General features: G+C 56.7%; 1 protein-coding gene across 1 annotated transcript; it reads right to left on the bottom strand.

Moving 5' to 3' along the window:
* Positions 1 to 14,458: 14,458 nt before the first annotated feature.
* LOC138065752 (ankyrin repeat domain-containing protein 7-like) lies at positions 14,459 to 16,578 on the bottom strand (the record flags this gene model as incomplete). The annotated part of the gene is made up of 5 exons (XM_068931171.1): positions 14,459 to 14,570; positions 14,860 to 14,966; positions 15,062 to 15,235; positions 15,471 to 15,585; positions 16,466 to 16,578. Coding segments are annotated over 5 exons (621 nt in total), but the record flags the coding sequence as incomplete, so codon positions are not given.
* Between the last annotated feature and the right edge of the window lie 3,792 nt (positions 16,579 to 20,370).

Here is a 20,370-nt window from a genome sequence, read left to right as displayed (position 1 = left end):
ACCCCTCACAGCAAAGAACTTTTTCCTCCTGTTCAGACAGGACGGCCTGTGTTTCAGTTTGTGCCCCTTGCCCCTCGTCCTACCGCTAGGCACCGCTGAGAAGAGTCTGCCTCCGACTTCTTTACACCCTCCCTTCGCATCCTGCCTACACCCTGATCCGCGGTCTTCTCTTCTGCAGGCTGAACAATCCCAGCTCTCTCAGCCTTTCCTCGTATGAGAGCTACTCCAGTCCCTTAATCATCTTAGTAGCCCTTCGCTGGACTCGCTCCAGTAGCTCCATCCCTCTCCTCTAGTGCAGGGGCCAGAACAGACGGGACTTTGCTCTACCCGCCTGGTAAGCGCTACCAGCTCCTGTCATGCCAGATGCCAGCGCTGAATTTCAGTGCTGCTGCTCCGGCGGCCAAGAACTTTCACCTCTCCCTGACACCCAGCAGGACAGAAGCAGGCAGGGAACCACTGGAAAACAGTTCCTCTCAGAGTTTGGCAACAGGACAACCCAAAGCGAAGGCACTTCAGAGGCGTTCCGCACCTGCTTTTGCTTTGCAGAGAGAAGAGCAAGTGCCCAGCACTGGACAGCGGTTCCGCTTTGCCAGTCACGCTGCAGGGCAGAGAACTTCCATAACCCCTTTCCCCTTTGCAGACTGCAAGCGGATCCAACAGCCTTCCAGACCGGCGGGCTTTGCGACCTTTCCTGGCTACCAGAAGCTCTCGCCCTCCCTTCTGCCCAGACCACAGGAAGCATCGTTCTCAAAGGCAGCAAGAGGCCAGTGCCCCGCTACGAGCGAGACGTGAGGCAACCGGGCACCTTGTCAAGTTCAACAAGGGGAACCGCCAAGGGCTGCACCTGGGGACGATCGAGGCCCCTGTCTTCACACACTCGTGCTTCCAGCCCCCGCTGAGGAAAAACACACAGTCTGCATGCTGGCCCTTGGCCTGGCTGCCAGGACAGGCTGAAGGAGCAGCTGGGAAGCCAGCTGAAGGGAGCAGAGCAGAGCAGAGCTGAGCTCTCCCTTGGACAAACGGCCTCTCTGCCCTCAGGCCTGGAGCTGTCTGCATAAGTGACTTTTGGTCAGACCAGCGCGAGGCAGAAGGGCTAAGCGCCTGCCCAGGAAGAAAGCCTGGCTAGGCCTTCAAAAACATGACTTCCATCATCCGTGCTGGCTAGCGCTGAACAACTCGCAAAACGCAGGGACAAAACGCAGCCCTTGCCCGCAAATGCCGCAGCAGGCCAGACTTCCACCAGCATCCACCATTTGGCAGCAATGCAACACGTACTACTCCATAAGAGACACGAGCAGAGGGGACAGTCATATGCGCAGGGCAGGCAAAGTCAGGAAGGGGAACAGAATAAAACGGAGAGACCTACTAGATTACAACATTTATTAAATACCAAGTTGGAACACAATACTTGCAGTTAAAGACCGCACGTTATTATTATTGGCTACACCGCACTGTTGCACTCGTACAAAAACAGTGGCAAGGGTTGCTTTTCCTCACAGCCTGGTAACGCGAGTCCCTCTGTCAGGAGGTAGTAGTCTCAGGATAACCACTCTTAGCTCTCTGGAACGGGGCTGTCAAAACATCGCGGCACTCTTGCGTTGCCCTGGAAAGCGGCTCCTGGTCTACGTTTTCTGAAGATCCTTCAGTAGATGCCCAGGGAGAAGCTCCAGCCGATCCAACGTTCAGCTCAGCCATTGCTGGGGAAGGGGCGGGGCGAGAGCGGGAGGGGAGAAAATGCCCTATGTTAGTGTTGCAGTAGGAAAAGGTCCCCAAAGCAAACAAACCTTATTACTCCCAGGAGACAGGCAACTCCAGTCACAATGCAAACGGATTCAATGCCACGGATTTGTGTCCGTCCTAGCAAACGGAAAGAGCTCTAGCGCAACGGCTGGCCACTCGCTAGGAGAGTAAAGGCTACTGGGACAGAAGGAATTGCTCTCAGGGGCTACCTGCTTTGCAACAGGCCCAGTCACCGCCAAGCCACAACTCTGGAGAAACAATTATCCTGAAGAGGTGGAATTGCTCAGGGCTCGGGGGCAGGGGCTGAACGTGCGCATAGGCCGCTTTTCCTCTCTGTGATCTAAAGGCAACTGCATACGACTCTGTACGACTATTATTTGCATAAGCAGCAAGTTGCCTCGCAGAGCTCTAGGTTGGAAAGCTAGTAGAAAACAACTGTGCTTAGCACAGGAGCTTGGCAGCTTTCCAGTAGTTGTGTTCAAAATGGAGGAACCGTCCTCTTCCTTGGTAACACCGCTAACAGATCCTGACAGATTACCTTGCTCAAGTTCTTCAGCGATATTTTTCACCATTCCCGCCGCACCTGCAAGTACAGACAAGATACCCTTAAGGCCTCAGTAGCTACATTCTTGTAGCATTAGCTTCTCAAGCCAACTGCAACATGGGAATAAACACTGGAAACATCACCCCCACTACAGAGAAAGTCTTTGTCCACCAAGGCCCAGCGTTCCCATTACTCTATGGCATTAACCGTCTCACAAAGCAATCCCCAACTCGAGAGCTTCTCCACACCCCCACTCTGTGCAAAGGCGGGAACGGATCACGGCATTTTGTGAAGAATCACGTGCTCCCTTGCCCCACTCTCGGCATGCGCTTCCCAAACCTCAGGGCACGCTGCTCACCACGCTGTGAGGAACATGCCGTCACACGGACTGCTAATTCTGGGGCGCGCCCGGACCAGAGCTTTTGCCGAGGTTGCAGCGCTCTGAGGGTCAGCAGGCGTGTCTAGACTCCTAGATTGGGCGCGGTGGAGCTAGGAACGGATGCTCATTTTCAGCTTGAGAATAACAGGTATTCCCAATGCCTTACCTCAGCCATATGAGCTTCCACTCTCTCCGTCACAGAGGAAGCGCTGCCCACCGGGTTCGTTGCCAGAGAGTGGCTTCTGCAGGGCTCATAGCATTGCGCAGCAGCAGCAGCTTCCGCAAGCCTCTCGTTAGCGCTCTCTCACTGCAGGCGTTTTGTGAGAGCCAATTCATATTCTAAATGCCTAACTCTCTGCTGCAGTCGGCCTACCGCGGAAGCTGCAGAAGCGGCTCTTAGTTGTTCCGCTCGGTCCTGGGCGGCTGCCTGTGTCTGAAGCAGATAATGCAGTTTCAACCCCCAGGAAAGAAAAAGAGATCATTCCCCCCAGGCCCTTTCACACACCCACTTTGAAGAGCACAACCTCACCCAGGGAGCCAACTGGGCCTCCTCACTGCCCTCTACAATCAAGGGCAAAACCCAAAAGCACCCCATTACATCATCCTTTTCGTTCAGAAAGAAACCGGCTCTCTCAGCGCAACTTTTTGCTTTGCTTTGTTTTGTTTTGAATCAGAGCTAGTACTGATTCAAGCCACCTCTGTCTCTCTAAGACACTAGTCCACTTGCAATTCTCGTCTTTCTTGGCGCTGTTACAGATTCGCCAGTGACCGAGGTGCGTAAAGAAGATTATTCACCACATCTCAGAATGCCTGAGGACAAGCATCCAACAAGCTCGCACCCTTCAGCAACCTCCTGAAGCTATAACGAGCCCATGACCCCACAGCACTGACCGGCACAAGCATAACATACCGAGAAATGACAACAGTAAAGAATGAATGACAAGCCACAAACGGACTGCGCGTACTAGCGGTAAGGGAGCTCACCTGCAGAAAGAGATTGACTTCCTGTAGTTTTTGCCTTAGCTCTTGCCCAGCCTTTTGCTCAATCTCCCTTTTATCCTCTTCTCTGTGCCTCTGATCCCTCATCTTGGCCTCTAAGCGACACCTCAGCGCAACCACCTCTTCTTCCAGCTGCCGCTTGCTCTTCCGCAGTTTGTCACGGCTCCCATGCAGCCAAGCCAACTCTTCTCGCGCACCTTCGTTTGCTTTCTCTAGCTGCCTCGACTTCCTCCGCTCTGCCTCCAGGGAGCAGCACAGCTCACGGACCTGCACACAGGGAAAGGACTCACTCACCTAAGCAGACCCAGAGGTCTAAGCGTACGCAGTTCTGTGACAATCCACCGAGCGTGTCCCTTTGTGCCGGGAGGCCTCCGCAGAACGACCGAACCAGTTGAGAGGCATTTTGCCCTGGTAAGGTAATTCGGCGGGCTCCCGACACTAAACAGGGTCGGCTGGTAGTGTAGGTGTCCCTACTCCTTAGGAATGAGTTTACTATTGTAACAGGTAAGTAACCGAGTGTAATGAACTAATGAACGGGAACGATAACAACTGTAATCATATTGACAACAATATACAATAATCACAAGGTATTCACTTGTTTACAGTGGTATACCTGAAGCTTCAGGAAAGAGGAAACAGAAATGATTATCTCTTTCTACATACACGCACACACACGCGCACACACACACACACACACACACACAGGTTTGAGTTTAGAAGACAATCAACAAAGAAGTGCCAGGGTTTCAGTAGGCCCCAAAGGTCAACTAAAACTCTGCCGCCGTCGTCGTCGTCTTCTCTCCGCAGAAACGCACCTTTTCCACACCTCTCACACCTATGCTTCCGATGTCCTTGCCTTTCATACTGTGGTTAGGCTTATAATGGTCCTACTTACCGGTCTTCCAGAGCACAAATTCATCTGTCAGACCTCAAAGATGCTGCCAGGGCCTCAAGCTTTCAAGCTGGGCTCTCGCCCAGAAAGGCCCAGGCTCACAAGTGCCCCGCTATCGCAACGCCTCTTCACTTCCCAAAGGATTACACAGGCTTTTTCAGGGACCATAAGAGACAGCCGTTCTTTTCAAACACGGCCACCACATAATTAACACCACAACCCAACAGCCAGGAAAAGAATCTTACAGCTTTCCACAACAAGCACCACAACAAGCCAGCCAAAGCTCACCTTTGTTCGTAATTTAGCAACTTCTCTGCCCCTTCCCGAACACGGGTCCTCCCTTTCGCCCGGGAAATTCATCTGGGACTCTTGCGCCCGCCTCTCATACGCCCTCACTTTCTTCATAGCTTTCTCCAGAAGCCTCTTCGACCTGCACAGCACATTAGCAAGTAAAGTAGGAAGCCCAAGCACAGTCCGCCTTTACGCATGCACTTCCCTAAGCACCACGCATACGGTGCGGGGCTTACTTCATTTGTACCATGGCGGACAGGCCAGGACTTCCAGAACAAGACACCAAGCCAAAACACCACACCAACCCACCCACCCACATCATTCCCCTCCCACACATCACTTGCCCAGTCAACATTTCATCTGCTCCCATGAAGCTTCTCCCTCTGCCTGACAACAGGCACAAGACACAAGCGACTTCTTCCTGCCCTCCCGCCCTCCCTCTCTTCCCAGGACAACTGCCCTCCTGCCTGCACTTCCACCTACCTAAAACCGCACGCTCCCCTACAGAAGCCACTTGCAAGACCTAACGCAAGCCTTGAGCTCGCTCACCAACAGATACGTACTCGGAGTCTCAGGGGCAAGGTACATAACGCCTGACTCCCCGCTCATTCGACAGCTCTTACAAGTACTCAACGGCTGTACCTGTTGCATTCTTTCTGCAGTGCAACGTTTTTCTTCATTTCTTCCTCCAGGCGGGCTTCTGCGGGTTGTTTCCACTCTGCCAGCTCCTTCCCTGGCTTTCTTCCGCTCTCACGCTTTCCGGACAGGAAGAAGAAATGGCACACACGACTCACTCACGGCACCTAGAAGCACTAGGTGCGCACAGCCTTCCTCACAAAGGTGCGGCAGGACATCTCTCTCTGCTAGCCGAGGGCCGGCCCCACAACTCCAGGGGACAGAATCCCACGCAAACTGCAGCACTTCAATATTTCCACCACCCAGGCTAAGACCGAGGGACAGAAACTGGTGCCTGCCACCCCTCTCTCCCCCCACACCACCCTCCCCCCGACCCCCACTAAAGCAAAGACCACCCGCTACTAGCGAGGGGCTCACGGGGGCAAAGGTGCCACGCACACTGGAGAACACCTTCCTCAGGCCCTCCGCTAATAGCCGACGGTACTTAGGTATCCCCATCCGGGCAGAGCACAGCTTAATTTAAAGCTCCAGGGGGATCTTCAGCGACCAGCGGCAAATGGAATTCCTGGCACAGCCTGAGGAGGCCGCTTAAGACTTGGCAACGACGTGCTTGGCACCAAGGACGTTCCACAAGTTCACTTGCAGAACGCCTTTAAGGCGGCAACAGCTGAAGTGCTGCTGCCACACGGCTTAAGCACCACAACCGGTACAAAGCAGCAACCATTCACACCGGCGCACAAGTGCCGTAAGTGCCCTTACCTCAAACACTGTTAAGTAAGACTCAGCAGAGTAGCACACAAAACCAGAAAGCCTGCGAGCGGACCAACAGCAGCCGATCGCCTGCAGCCTGCAGGGAATGATTTCCCCGAGGCTCCCCAGGAAAATCTCTTCCGAAAACGCCCCCGCATACATACACACACAACTGCGCACAGTAGCTCATGAAACAGGAAGGCTATGACTAGCTTACAGAGGCAGAGGCGTGCAGCTCTTTCTGAAGAGCTTCGAGTCTAGCTGCCTGCTGCTGCCCTGTGTCTTCCAGCCGGGCGTTTTCCAGTTCAAGTCTTGAAAAGAAACACAGGCCTCGTCATGGAAATCCACAGGAGCACCAACACTGGCACAACAGCGCCAAATCACACAGTCCAAAGCAAAAGCCTCTCCCAAAATCGTGTACTGACTTGCTGAGATGCAACAAGGCCATCCTGCTGCTATTACACCAGCCCACAAAGCAAAGCCTTGCTTCACTGTGCCACTTCCTTACCGTCCCACTCGTTCCTCCAGGTCTTTTAGGCTAACGCCTCCCAAAGAGGCTTCCAGAAGGTCTTGCAGTTGCCGGGAAGAAGCTGTCGCTTCCCTCTGTTTCTCTGCCAGGGCCGTCTTCAAATCCTGAACACAACGCTCAGCCTGAACATGCTGCTCTTCCAACGCCTGCAACTGTAAAACCACGCTAGTCAGGACCCACGCTAGTCAGCTTCGCTTTCAGACAGACGACTCCACTGCTTCGACTCTCCAAAACCACGTTGCTCCTTCCGCTTTCATACCGGCCTCTCCCATCCCCATCTCAATTTCCTACCAGCTGCCCAAACGCAGCTGCAACACCAATCCTACTCCTTCCCGTGACTCGGGACGCTCCTAGCATCCAGCTGCTCGCTCCCCCACGGGAAGCATTACTGCAAAGGCTCTCCCTTCTCCTGCTGGCACTTCCCAACTCCAGGATAACGACCACAATCACAAAGACTTCTAGTCCAACGCTGCCCACGCTGCTATACCTTATTCTTACACAAATGGTGGAAAGCCGGTCCCTACACTCCTTCCTTCAACTCCGTACTTGCGTTGGTGGCAGCGGTGGGCGTAGTGAACGGAAAGCAAGTCAGTAGCTCTGAACGTAGCTCTCTCCAAAAACAACTTGGAAGTGAATTAGCATTTCGGGATCCTAATGCTTACTAACTACAGGTTCATCCCCAGGGCCCTGCAGGAACTATAGCACTTTGCGGCACATTTGCATCATGCAGCCACAAGATGGCCAAGATGTTTTCTACAGAAAAAGCTCAGCACTAGGGCCAACCCACGGCCTTCTCCGGGCAGCTAGGTTAGGAGGTCAAGTTCCTCCTACAGTCAGGGAACAGGACAAGTCACAGCACCTGCCTGACATGCTGCTTCCCGTATACAGTGCAAAAACCCCACCTAGCAACCAGCGCTGCGTGTGCGAGCGCAAACCATGAAGAAGGATCGCACCCTTTCAAGTGCTGCCCCCCCCCAGAACACAGACTGTCACCTTCGCAGGCATTTGACCAGCTACAAAGAAGGAACCAAAGCTCTACACACACAGCCAAATATAGAGAAAGAGTACAACAGCCTCAACAGGAAAACACGCAGCACTCTCAGGGCACCCGGAGCTCACCCACTGTCACCTTCAGGTCCACCTCAAAGCTCAGGCGGGTTCGGAGAGACAACAAGCTGCTTGAGCAGCCTCCTCGTGGGTAGGTGTGACCCCCAACACACTGCTTGGCCCCTCACGCTTGAAAGGGCAGCTCCCTGACGCGCTTGGTCTGTTTGCCACCATGGGGCAGCGGCGGGAAGAAGGGAAGGCAACAGAAGGGACACCACTGCACTACTACCCTACAGCCTCAACAAGGGCTTTTCCCCATCGTTTACAGGGGAAAACCACCTCCTCACAGTCATGCAGGCCGCTACAGGCTTTGCCTACCTTGGCTTTCACCCTGGCCAGTTCCTCTTGCAACCGCAACTTGTCTCCCTGCAGCTCACCGCAGGAAACCTTTGGAACTTCAAGTGAACCTTCTGGAAGCAACTGCTTTCCAGGAGCTTCAGCAACCTCCGCCGGCAGCTCTGCGGCCATCGCCTAAGGAAAGATTGTGCCGTGAGCCTCACAAAAAGGGCACGAACATGCACTACCACCTTCTTTTCACTCACGACAGCCTTCTTCAGAGGGAGCCCAAAGATAACATACATCTAAAGTATATTTCACATCTGCCACTCTCTGCGGTCTTCCGCCTGCGCTCTTTTGGCAATAACACCTCGCTCTAGGCTAACATCTCCACAGCTCTTCAACACAGCTCCTCACCTGTCCGTCACACTGAAAATCAGTCTGTGTTGCAGCAGCCTCGCGTCCTTCACGCTCTCCTCCCTCCTTTGCAGACACCTAGGTGAGCGAGAACACAAACAAGCAGAGAGTGGTGCAAGCAATCTCCAGAAACGCTTCACCCACAAACTGCATTTCAAATGCAGGACTACCCAAGCACAACTCGGATTGTCGCTCAAGCATTACCTGCAGATTCACTGCTGCTTCGGGACTTTGGCAGGCCGTCAAGGAACGCAGGCTCTGGAAGTAGAACAGCCCTTTCAGAACCCCCAACTGCGCTCCCTCCAAGCCTACACCCACTCTGCTGCTGTCCTTAGTACTTGGCTGCACCGTCCCAAACACGCTCCTTTCACTGCATAACCTGGCAAAGCAGCAGCAACCCTTCCAAGCACGCACAGAACCAGAACCTTCTCTCTTGCAGTAGGACTCTAGAAATACAACTCCAAGGCCACTTGCTGCCACTCCCAGGACATTAGCACACCCCACTTAGGCACAGTCCTCACCAAACCGCTTGCACAGAGCACAAGCGGCTCCAGGTCACAGGAACAAACCTGTGGCGCAGCCACCACAAGCGGCAACTGAGCCTCATCCCTGCTAGGGCCCACGTCCAAGGCAAGCTCCCGCGCACTTCCCCCCTCGGGCAACCCACTGCGCCCCTCACACCAAGCACCTCGGAATCCCAGGGAGAGTCGCTCTCGTCCTCCTGCTCCGCTCCTGCGGACGACGCAACACCTGCAAAGGAAGCCACAAATGACACACCACCGCTCCTTCTTTCCCTCTCCTGCTCTCCTCCAGCACGCAAGCCCTGCGCCCAGGATACACCAAACCGTTCCACTCCCGAGGAAAAACAAAGCAGCGTCATTTAAGGGCGCCTGCACCCCCAGCCGCACCACCACGCCATCGCCACTTCCTGCCGCCTTCTTGCCAGCACCACAGGCCCAAGCCCAGCAGCACAGCTCACGCCCCTACCAAGAACGCCCAACACATGCTCGGCGAGCATCCAAACAAGGCTCTGCCATGCCACAGTCGCCGACTACGCAGCTCTGACGGCATCTCCCCTCCAAACTACAGCTCCAGAGTTGGCCCTTCACAATCCCTCGGCACGCTACAGGAGCGACCCGCAAAGCACTAGCCAAACACCCTCCCACCCGCAGGAAGTCACCAAGAAACAACCCTCCTTCCCTAGCACTACCACAAAACATCTCCCTCCAGCTACGTTCCCTCCCCCCCTCCCCGCCATTGCCTGCCCAGCGCCTACCTGCCTGCTCTACCCTCTCACAGGCAGATCGCCATTTCAGTTCATTCACCCAGCCCAAAGAGCAGAGAAACAAAGCCCCTCCATGTCTAGAAACTCACCTCTCACACCAGCAGGGGCTCCTGCAGCAGCCGCCACTTGGGCACCACCAGGAGCCTCCTCTCCCTTCCTTTCCGGTGAGTCGTCCTGAAAGAGATCGGCCCGCACACTTAGAAAGAACAGAAACAAGCAGCCTCCATGAGAACGTATGTGAAGGGACGGCAATGCCGAAGCTCACAAACGCCCTGCTCCCTTCCCCTAAAGCCCCTGAGAAGCACTACCCACACTCCAGCTTCCCCTACACGGCAATACTCAGCAGCACACACATCCTTCCCCCCTCCTTTGCACCAACAAACACCGCCAGCTGCCTGCTTCTCCAACAACCTGAGGCAAACCTCCCCCTGGGCCCTCGCTTCCACTCTCCAACCCCCAACTGCGCTCCCTCCAAGCCTACACCCACTCTGCTGCTGTCCTTAGTACTTGGCTGCACCGTCCCAAACACGCTCCTTTCACTGCATAACCTGGCAAAGCAGCAGCAACCCTTCCAAGCACGCACAGAACCAGAACCTTCTCTCTTGCAGTAGGACTCTAGAAATACAACTCCAAGGCCACTTGCTGCCACTCCCAGGACATTAGCACACCCCACTTAGGCACAGTCCTCACCAAACCGCTTGCACAGAGCACAAGCGGCTCCAGGTCACAGGAACAAACCTGTGGCGCAGCCACCACAAGCGGCAACTGAGCCTCATCCCTGCTAGGGCCCACGTCCAAGGCAAGCTCCCGCGCACTTCCCCCCACGGGCAACCCACTGCGCCCCTCACACCAAGCACCTCGGAATCCCAGGGAGAGTCGCTCTCGTCCTCCTGCTCCGCTCCTGCGGACGACGCAACACCTGCAAAGGAAGCCACAAATGACACACCACCGCTCCTTCTTTCCCTCTCCTGCTCTCCTCCAGCACGCAAGCCCTGCGCCCAGGACACACCAAACCGTTCCACTCCCCAGGAAAAACAAAGCAGCGTCATTTAAGGGCGCCTGCACCCCCAGCCGCACCACCACGCCATCGCCACTTCCTGCCGCCTTCTTGCCAGCACCACAGGCCCAAGCCCAGCAGCACAGCTCACGCCCCTACCAAGAACGCCCAACACATGCTCGGCGAGCATCCAAACAAGGCTCTGCCATGCCACAGTCGCCGACTACGCAGCTCTGACGGCATCTCCCCTCCAAACTACAGCTCCAGAGTTGGCCCTTCACAATCCCTCAGCACGCTACAGGAGCGACCCGCAAAGCACTAGCCAAACACCCTCCCACCCGCAGGAAGTCACCAAGAAACAACCCTCCTTCCCTAGCACTACCACAAAACATCTCCCTCCAGCTACGTTCCCTCCCCCCCTCCCCGCCATTGCCTGCCCAGCGCCTACCTGCCTGCTCTACCCTCTCACAGGCAGATCGCCATTTCAGTTCATTCACCCAGCCCAAAGAGCAGAGAAACAAAGCCCCTCCATGTCTAGAAACTCACCTCTCACACCAGCAGGGGCTCCTGCAGCAGCCGCCACTTGGGCACCACCAGGAGCCTCCTCTCCCTTCCTTTCCGGTGAGTCGTCCTAAAAGAGATCGGCCCGCACACTTAGAAAGAACAGAAACAAGCAGCCTCCACGAGAACGTATGTGAAGGGACGGCAATGCCGAAGCTCACAAACGCCCTGCTCCCTTCCCCTAAAGCCCCTGAGAAGCACTACCCACACTCCAGCTTCCCCTACACGGCAATACTCAGCAGCACACACATCCTTCCCCCCTCCTTTGCACCAACAAACACCGCCAGCTGCCTGCTTCTCCAACAACCTGAGGCAAACCTCCCCCTGGGCCCTCGCTTCCACTCTCCAACCCCCAACTGCGCTCCCTCCAAGCCTACACCCACTCTGCTGCTGTCCTTAGTACTTGGCTGCACCGTCCCAAACACGCTCCTTTCACTGCATAACCTGGCAAAGCAGCAGCAGCCCTTCCAAGCACGCACAGAACCAGAACCTTCTCTCTTGCAGTAGGACTCTAGAAATACAACTCAAAGGCCACTTGCTGCCACTCCCAGGACAGCAGCCTCTGCCCAGGCCATCCACACCTTGCCAAATACTTCTCCTCTCTCGAGCCACAGAGAAAAACCTTCTCGCTCCTCTTTTACAAGGCCTGCAGATGTCTTTATGTACACAGCAATACCTAATGTCACTAACGTCCTGCTCCCATTCCATAAAGCCCCCCGAGAAGCACTGCCCGCACACAGTCAGGCTCTGCCTTCACCTACGTTACCTTATCCAGCAGCACACACACCCTTTCCCCCTCCCTTGGGCTCACGAGACCACCAGCTGCCTGCTTCTCAAACTACCGTAGTCTCACCTCCCCCTCTTTCCTCACTTTCACTCCTCCAACCACCATCACATCTTACTATGCCACACTAGCTCTTCTCACACAACAGCTGCCACACTCTCTGACAGGCCACTGAGACAAGGGCAACCAGGTTGCAAATAAACATGCCTGCATCTCCAGCACTACGGGGTGCGTTCCTGCACCACACTCGGCTTCTTCAGCTTCTTCATCATGGCACAGCCCCAATGCCACACACCTCAACTGAAAAACAAACCAAAACAAAACAAAAGAAACAAAAGGAAGGGGAAACAGGTGCTGTGAGATCCCATGCAAGCCTGCAATGCCATCCCCCAGGAGGAAAAAAAGACCCTCTTGAGCCACTCCCCCCGCCCCCAAGCACTCTTGGGCAACCTGACAAGGACGAAAGAAAGGAGAGCCAGGAGATGAAGCATTGCAGCAGATCTTGAACAGCAAGTGCCCTTTTCCCCATATCAGCCTGAATTCTATCACCAAAGTTACTGGAAACAAACAGCAAGGCTTGGAGGACAAAAGAACAGGCCATCTAGAGGCTGATCAGCTTTGGGACGAGAACTCTGACTCAGGTGAAGAAAACCATGCGGTCACTTTTCTTGTCACCTACTGCTCTTCCCACCCGCAACCGCAAGCCTGCTGCATGCTCTGCCACGGACAGCTACAAGGCTTGGAGCAAACAGCTCACCGCAGCTGAAAGACTGGCAGGCAGGAGACCGCGGGGCAGGAGAAAACCACCCTGCCTGGACACGCGCTTTTGCCCAAATCTAGACAGCTCTGCCCTGCAAACGAGTCGCTCCACGGGCAGTTCTCCTTCTGGAGGCACTTTACCTTGGCAGCTAAACTGCTTTTTTCTTCCTCAGAAGCAGGACAGCTGTCATCGCTCTCCTCTGCCTCCAACACTCTTCAAAGGCAAAGGCAAAGGCAAAGGCAAAGGCAAGAAGGACCGTCTCGCTCAAATCTCCCCTCTTTTTCGGCAGGTTAAGGTCGTTGGCAAAAGCTACTGTTCGAGGCTCACCTCGTGAAGTATTCGTGGGAAAAGCCACCTCTCACTGTTCAAATATTAATTGACAGGATTAATTCTTAGCATGTCGGACCTTCGACTTTCAGCAATGCAGACAAGCATGTTACACGGACAATTCTACAGGCCAGACTAGAGTGAAGCAGTCATGCCAGACAGCATGAACGAAAGCATGCCCCAAACCACCAATTTCTCCCATCCTACTCAATTCTCGCTGCCCCCCCCCCACCCCCCGCAAAATAAAAAAGGACAAGAATTCCACACCGCCCTTGTCTTTCCTTCGAACGTTCCAAACCTCAAACCTGCCATGGCATGAATATGCTATGTGAGCAGGCAGCGAGCAAATGCTGGTAGCGGTTGAACAGGACAAGAAGGAAACAAACTGCCGAGCTCTTCATACCACACAGGCAGAGATCGGTCTCTCTCTCGTGCTCTCTTTGCCTCTACCCCCACCCCCGCCAACCTGTGCTTCAAAATGCCAGAGACTACGCTGTATTTCCTGCTCTACCCAGCCTCCCACCCATCACCCCCAAAACCAAAAGCCAGCCTCAAAACCAAAGGACTATCCTCACGGAGGAGGATCACCAGCGCGTCTCTACTCCGTCCCTAGCAAGGGTACTCAACAGGCAAGAGGGACGGAACCCTGCCAAGCTTCAATACAAGCCACCACAAGAAAAGGCCGTAGGCATTCTCCTCCTCAGCTCCTCCACAGTTAAGCCTCCTACCTCCTCTGTCCGCAGCAGGTGTGCCCAACGCAAACGCAGCAGCTCCTGCCTCGCAACGAGTGCTAAGCACTGGCGTGCTTTCTGCGCTGCCTGCACAAGCTTCTCCCACGTTTTTCTCGGCTGCGCGGTCTGCCAGCTGTTCACTAACACTAGGGAGGTGCGGAAAGAAAGGGAACACTGTCACTATAATCAACTACATCCTTGCATAACACCACTTACCAAACAAGACGATTTGCGGGGGAAGCTTTCCTCAACTCCCCAACTCACACTTGACACAGGGAACGCTACGTCCCGGAAGATTCCACTGAGCCCACCTTCAACAAAGGTCTCCACGCATCATTAAACCTTGCGCCTCTTACCAAACACGTCCGCACACCAACACGGACATTCGGACCGCTTAGCGACTCTCACCGTGACCTAAAGCACTTACCCAGTGTGTCCAGACCTCCTAGCATAAGCCTCCGCTGTCCATCCAAGAACGTCTTTCTGGCAAAGGTCAGCACCATAGCCAAGAAGAACTTCTATCATGCTCACGTCCCCGGCAGAGGCGGCAAGCATCAGAGGGGTCCTAAAGCAGCCACAAGACGAGACAAAAGCTATCAGGAGACACCGACGTTTCACTGGCGTTCCTTTCATCCCTATTTGCTCCCAAAACAATTACACCTCCCCCTTTCCTACAGCCAGGAGGAAAGCAAAGCCAACCACACGGAAGCCCACGAGAACTCGGGTTGCAAGGGGCCGCAGCACGTCCCTGGGCCAAACGTCTCCCCCGCTAAGCACCCTCGGCTACCCGGCCAGACCAGGCAAACTTCACCAATGCTCAGGAGACCCACGCCCCGTTTTGACAAACCCTTCACCTTTCCGACTGATCTCGAGCGTGCACGTCGGCTCCTTTGCTAAGCAGGAACTCCACCATCTCTACGTGATGCGCGGACACGGCCAGAGAAAGGGGCGTGTATCCCATCTGAAAGCATAACGCCCCTCTCCAGTTAGAAAAACACAGAGAAGCAAAGCAACTTTTTCTTCTCAGGAGCGGCCTGACCCAAATTCCACGCTTACCTTATTCTGCGCATCAAGATGGGCGTTGTGCGCCAGTAACTGCCCTGCTAGGCAGGTGTTAGGAGCAAGGGCAGCCAGGTGAAGGGCAGTGTTGCCGTTAGCATCCGCAAGGTTAGCGTCGGCGCCATGCGCTAGCAGAATGGCGACGCAGCCTTCGTGCTGGCACTGCACTGCCTGCCAACCACACGGGAAACAAGGAAACGTTGCCAGCAATTACGCTTCCCTCTGGCAGAATTCCCACAGCTTGCCGACCTCGGACAACAATAACGCGCCCAAACATTAGGCAACGCACGCCTAGCCAGCGCCCAGCGCACCACAAGCTCCACCCAGACCTACCTCCAGAATCACCCAAGAGCTCGATCGCTCGGGGCGCAATTTAGAAGCCCTGCCTACCGCAGCACCCACGTACCTTCATCAGTGGCGATCTCTTGAAGTTGTCACGAGGATTTAGCTTGCACTTCCTCTCTACTAAGTACAAGACAACCTCCGCATGTCCGTTAGCGCAAGCCAGATGCAGAGGTGTCCTAAAAATTGAGCATGTTACCTTAGCGCAGGCCAGACAGCTGAAGAGACCGCGCCTGCCCATGTCACGCGGGTGACCGCTGCACACCCAAAGCCCGAGACGCCGGGGCTAGGAAAAAGCCCCTCCCCGCCCCAGCCCCAGCCCCAGCCCCAGCCCCCACTTAGGAAGACAACGTTGCCTCAGCTCCGCGCTCCCTTCCCTGCGCGTGCATCCCTGCGCCCAGGCCCCCCATTTCTCCCAGCCAGCCTCCGGCTTCCGCTCTGCAACTGCTGCCCTCCGCCCTGGCACCTCCTCCCTGCCTCCAACACCACTACGCACGCAGCCCAGCAAGCAAGAGCAAGGCTTGCGCACCTCCAGCCTACGGCAAGGCAACCTCCACCTGCTGCCAGGACCACTCACGCCACAGCAGCGGGCCGCAGGCCCAGCACGTGCCTTTTATAACACCAGAACATCCCCTTGCTGCTGGCCTTGCCGGGAAGTCGCGCCCTCTGGCCTCTTCCCGGCCTTACTGCTGCAGCAAGCACCAGCACGCGCTCGCTCCCAAGGGCCCTCCACAACACCTACCAAACCCGACAGCAGAAACCTTCCCCCTCGACCCTGTCACGCTCCCAGCAACAAAGTCCCGCTCCGGCCTGGCCACACACGCAACCGGCCTCCGAGCCCCGAGCCCACCCCGCGCGCGCAAGGCCGACTGCCCTCCCGCACTCCCTCGCCAGCCCAAGCAAACGGCCCTGCCTTCCCGGCACAAAGGCGCTCCTGCCAGCTGCACGCCAGCTCCAACCCACCAGCCGCCGCCCCCGCCGGCACCGACGCAGCAGCCCGGCCCTCGCCGCCGCCCCCCCCACCCCCCGCGCCGCCCCGGCCCCCCCGCCGCCCCTCACCGCTTCGCCTTGTCCCGCCCGTCGAGGCCGACTCTCGGCAGCCACCGCCGCCGCCGCACCCGCGCCAGGTCGCCGCTGGCGGCCGCGCGGTGCAGCTTGCCCAGCTCCTTCTCCCGGAGCTCGTAGGCAGCGCCGACGCAGCGCAGGGGCGCGCTGCCGCCGCACGCCCACCGCGACCGCGACCGCGACCGCGACGGCGACGGCGAAGGCGGCTGCCCCTGGCCCTGGCCGAAGAGCCCCAAGAGCCTCTTCATGCTGCGGCGGGCACGCGGGCGGCGGACAGCCCCGAGCAGGGGCCGCGGCCCGGGCCAGCTGCTGCGGGGCTGAGTCCCGGCGAGCTCGGAGCCCCCGGGCCGGGGGCAGAGGCGCCGGCCGAGGACAGCGACGCAGCGACGCTGGCAGCGAGGCACACGGCCGCAACAGCACCGAGGACCACCGGCTCCGGAGGCGGTGGCGGGCGCGCCGCGCATGCGCAACAGCCGCGGCGAGGGCGCGGGGGGGGGGCGTCACAGGGCAGCGGGGTGACGCGCCGAGGGGCGGGGCTGTGCAGCGAGGGGGCGGGGCTGCGGCCGGGGCGGGCCCGGGGCGGGGCGGGGGGGGGCGCTGCCGCCTCCTTCGCGGCGCTGCCGGGCCGGGCCGGGGGGCGGCGGCGGCGGCGGCGGCGGCGGGTGGCTGCGGCCGGCCGAAGGACGTCTTTGTTGGGGGTCCCTCCCCGGCGGCCCCCAGCTCCAGCTCTTACTCTGCTGTGCCGTCATTTCCCTGAAGAATTCATGCTGCTGCTGCTCCAGGTGCGGGACACTGTGCTCCTTGCAAACCTGCGCTCCCACTGTTTCCCTAAGGGCGCGGGCGTCGCGAGCGCTTGGCCGAGCTCGCAGGGCTGAAGTAGCTCGTTGCGCCTGAAGAGACGGCGACTGCTTAGGTTGAGCCCCGCAGCTGGCTGCTCTGGCTGCTGCCCGGCCAGGCCGCGAGCGTGCCGGTCCTTCTGGGCTCCCAGCTCTGCGCCTGCGCCGTAGGAAGCCCAAGTGCCGGAGGGAGCCAAATTGGCCGCGAGTCGCGACTCTCACCGAGGTGAGCGACTCTCACCGAAAGCGGATCGCTCCAGCTGTTAGCAGAGACCACAGCGAGAGGCTGGAGGGCGATTGCTCCCTTTGGCAGAAAGTTATTATCAAAACGATTAAAATGTGGTTACGATTTCTTTCTCTAACCATTGCTGACTCCTTGCTGCCCACCTGCACCCCCAGGCCTTCCTCTGCCCAGCTGCTTTCCTGGCAGTAGCCCCCAGCCTGCCCCAGGGCACAGGGGCTATTTGTCCCCAGGTGCAGCCCTTGACAGTTCCCCTTGTCGAACTTGACTAGATGCCCGGTCGCCCGCTTCTCCTGCTTGTCACAGAATCACCGGACGTTTGAGGTTGGAAGGCACCTCTGGAGATCGTCTCGTCCAGCCCCCCCTACTCAAGCAGGATCACCTCAAGTAGTCGGCCCAGGACCCTAGCCAGACGGCTTGGGAACATCTCCGAGGACGGAGACTCCCCAAGCTCTCTGGGCAACCTCTTCCAGGGCTCAGTCACCCCTCACAGCAAAGAACTTTTTCCTCCTGTTCAGACAGGACGGCCTGTGTTTCAGTTTGTGCCCCTTGCCCCTCGTCCTACCGCTAGGCACCGCTGAGAAGAGTCTGCCTCCGACTTCTTTACACCCTCCCTTCGCATCCTGCCTACACCCTGATCCGCGGTCTTCTCTTCTGCAGGCTGAACAATCCCAGCTCTCTCAGCCTTTCCTCGTATGAGAGCTACTCCAGTCCCTTAATCATCTTAGTAGCCCTTCGCTGGACTCGCTCCAGTAGCTCCATCCCTCTCCTCTAGTGCAGGGGCCAGAACAGACGGGACTTTGCTCTACCCGCCTGGTAAGCGCTACCAGCTCCTGTCATGCCAGATGCCAGCGCTGAATTTCAGTGCTGCTGCTCCGGCGGCCAAGAACTTTCACCTCTCCCTGACACCCAGCAGGACAGAAGCAGGCAGGGAACCACTGGAAAACAGTTCCTCTCAGAGTTTGGCAACAGGACAACCCAAAGCGAAGGCACTTCAGAGGCGTTCCGCACCTGCTTTTGCTTTGCAGAGAGAAGAGCAAGTGCCCAGCACTGGACAGCGGTTCCGCTTTGCCAGTCACGCTGCAGGGCAGAGAACTTCCATAACCCCTTTCCCCTTTGCAGACTGCAAGCGGATCCAACAGCCTTCCAGACCGGCGGGCTTTGCGACCTTTCCTGGCTACCAGAAGCTCTCGCCCTCCCTTCTGCCCAGACCACAGGAAGCATCGTTCTCAAAGGCAGCAAGAGGCCAGTGCCCCGCTACGAGCGAGACGTGAGGCAACCGGGCACCTTGTCAAGTTCAACAAGGGGAACCGCCAAGGGCTGCACCTGGGGACGATCGAGGCCCCTGTCTTCACACACTCGTGCTTCCAGCCCCCGCTGAGGAAAAACACACAGTCTGCATGCTGGCCCTTGGCCTGGCTGCCAGGACAGGCTGAAGGAGCAGCTGGGAAGCCAGCTGAAGGGAGCAGAGCAGAGCAGAGCAGAGCTCTCCCTTGGACAAACGGCCTCTCTGCCCTCAGGCCTGGAGCTGTCTGCATAAGTGACTTTTGGTCAGACCAGCGCGAGGCAGAAGGGCTAAGCGCCTGCCCAGGAAGAAAGCCTGGCTAGGCCTTCAAAAACATGACTTCCATCATCCGTGCTGGCTAGCGCTGAACAACTCGCAAAACGCAGGGACAAAACGCAGCCCTTGCCCGCAAATGCCGCAGCAGGCCAGACTTCCACCAGCATCCACCATTTGGCAGCAATGCAACACGTACTACTCCATAAGAGACACGAGCAGAGGGGACAGTCATATGCGCAGGGCAGGCAAAGTCAGGAAGGGGAACAGAATAAAACGGAGAGACCTACTAGATTACAACATTTATTAAATACCAAGTTGGAACACAATACTTGCAGTTAAAGACCGCACGTTATTATTATTGGCTACACCGCACTGTTGCACTCGTACAAAAACAGTGGCAAGGGTTGCTTTTCCTCACAGCCTGGTAACGCGAGTCCCTCTGTCAGGAGGTAGTAGTCTCAGGATAACCACTCTTAGCTCTCTGGAACGGGGCTGTCAAAACATCGCGGCACTCTTGCGTTGCCCTGGAAAGCGGCTCCTGGTCTACGTTTTCTGAAGATCCTTCAGTAGATGCCCAGGGAGAAGCTCCAGCCGATCCAACGTTCAGCTCAGCCATTGCTGGGGAAGGGGCGGGGCGAGAGCGGGAGGGGAGAAAATGCCCTATGTTAGTGTTGCAGTAGGAAAAGGTCCCCAAAGCAAACAAACCTTATTACTCCCAGGAGACAGGCAACTCCAGTCACAATGCAAACGGATTCAATGCCACGGATTTGTGTCCGTCCTAGCAAACGGAAAGAGCTCTAGCGCAACGGCTGGCCACTCGCTAGGAGAGTAAAGGCTACTGGGACAGAAGGAATTGCTCTCAGGGGCTACCTGCTTTGCAACAGGCCCAGTCACCGCCAAGCCACAACTCTGGAGAAACAATTATCCTGAAGAGGTGGAATTGCTCAGGGCTCGGGGGCAGGGGCTGAACGTGCGCATAGGCGCTTTTCCTCTCTGTGATCTAAAGGCAACTGCATACGACTCTGTACGACTATTATTTGCATAAGCAGCAAGTTGCCTCGCAGAGCTCTAGGTTGGAAAGCTAGTAGAAAACAACTGTGCTTAGCACAGGAGCTTGGCAGCTTTCCAGTAGTTGTGTTCAAAATGGAGGAACCGTCCTCTTCCTTGGTAACACCGCTAACAGATCCTGACAGACTACCTTGCTCAAGTTCTTCAGCGATATTTTTGACCATTCCCGCCGCACCTGCAAGTACAGACAAGA

The sequence above is a fragment of the Struthio camelus genome, chromosome 1 (assembly GCF_040807025.1).
Source record: "Struthio camelus isolate bStrCam1 chromosome 1, bStrCam1.hap1, whole genome shotgun sequence".
Taxonomy (NCBI): Eukaryota; Metazoa; Chordata; class Aves; order Struthioniformes; family Struthionidae; genus Struthio; species Struthio camelus.
This window is presented reverse-complemented; position numbering and strand designations above follow the sequence as displayed.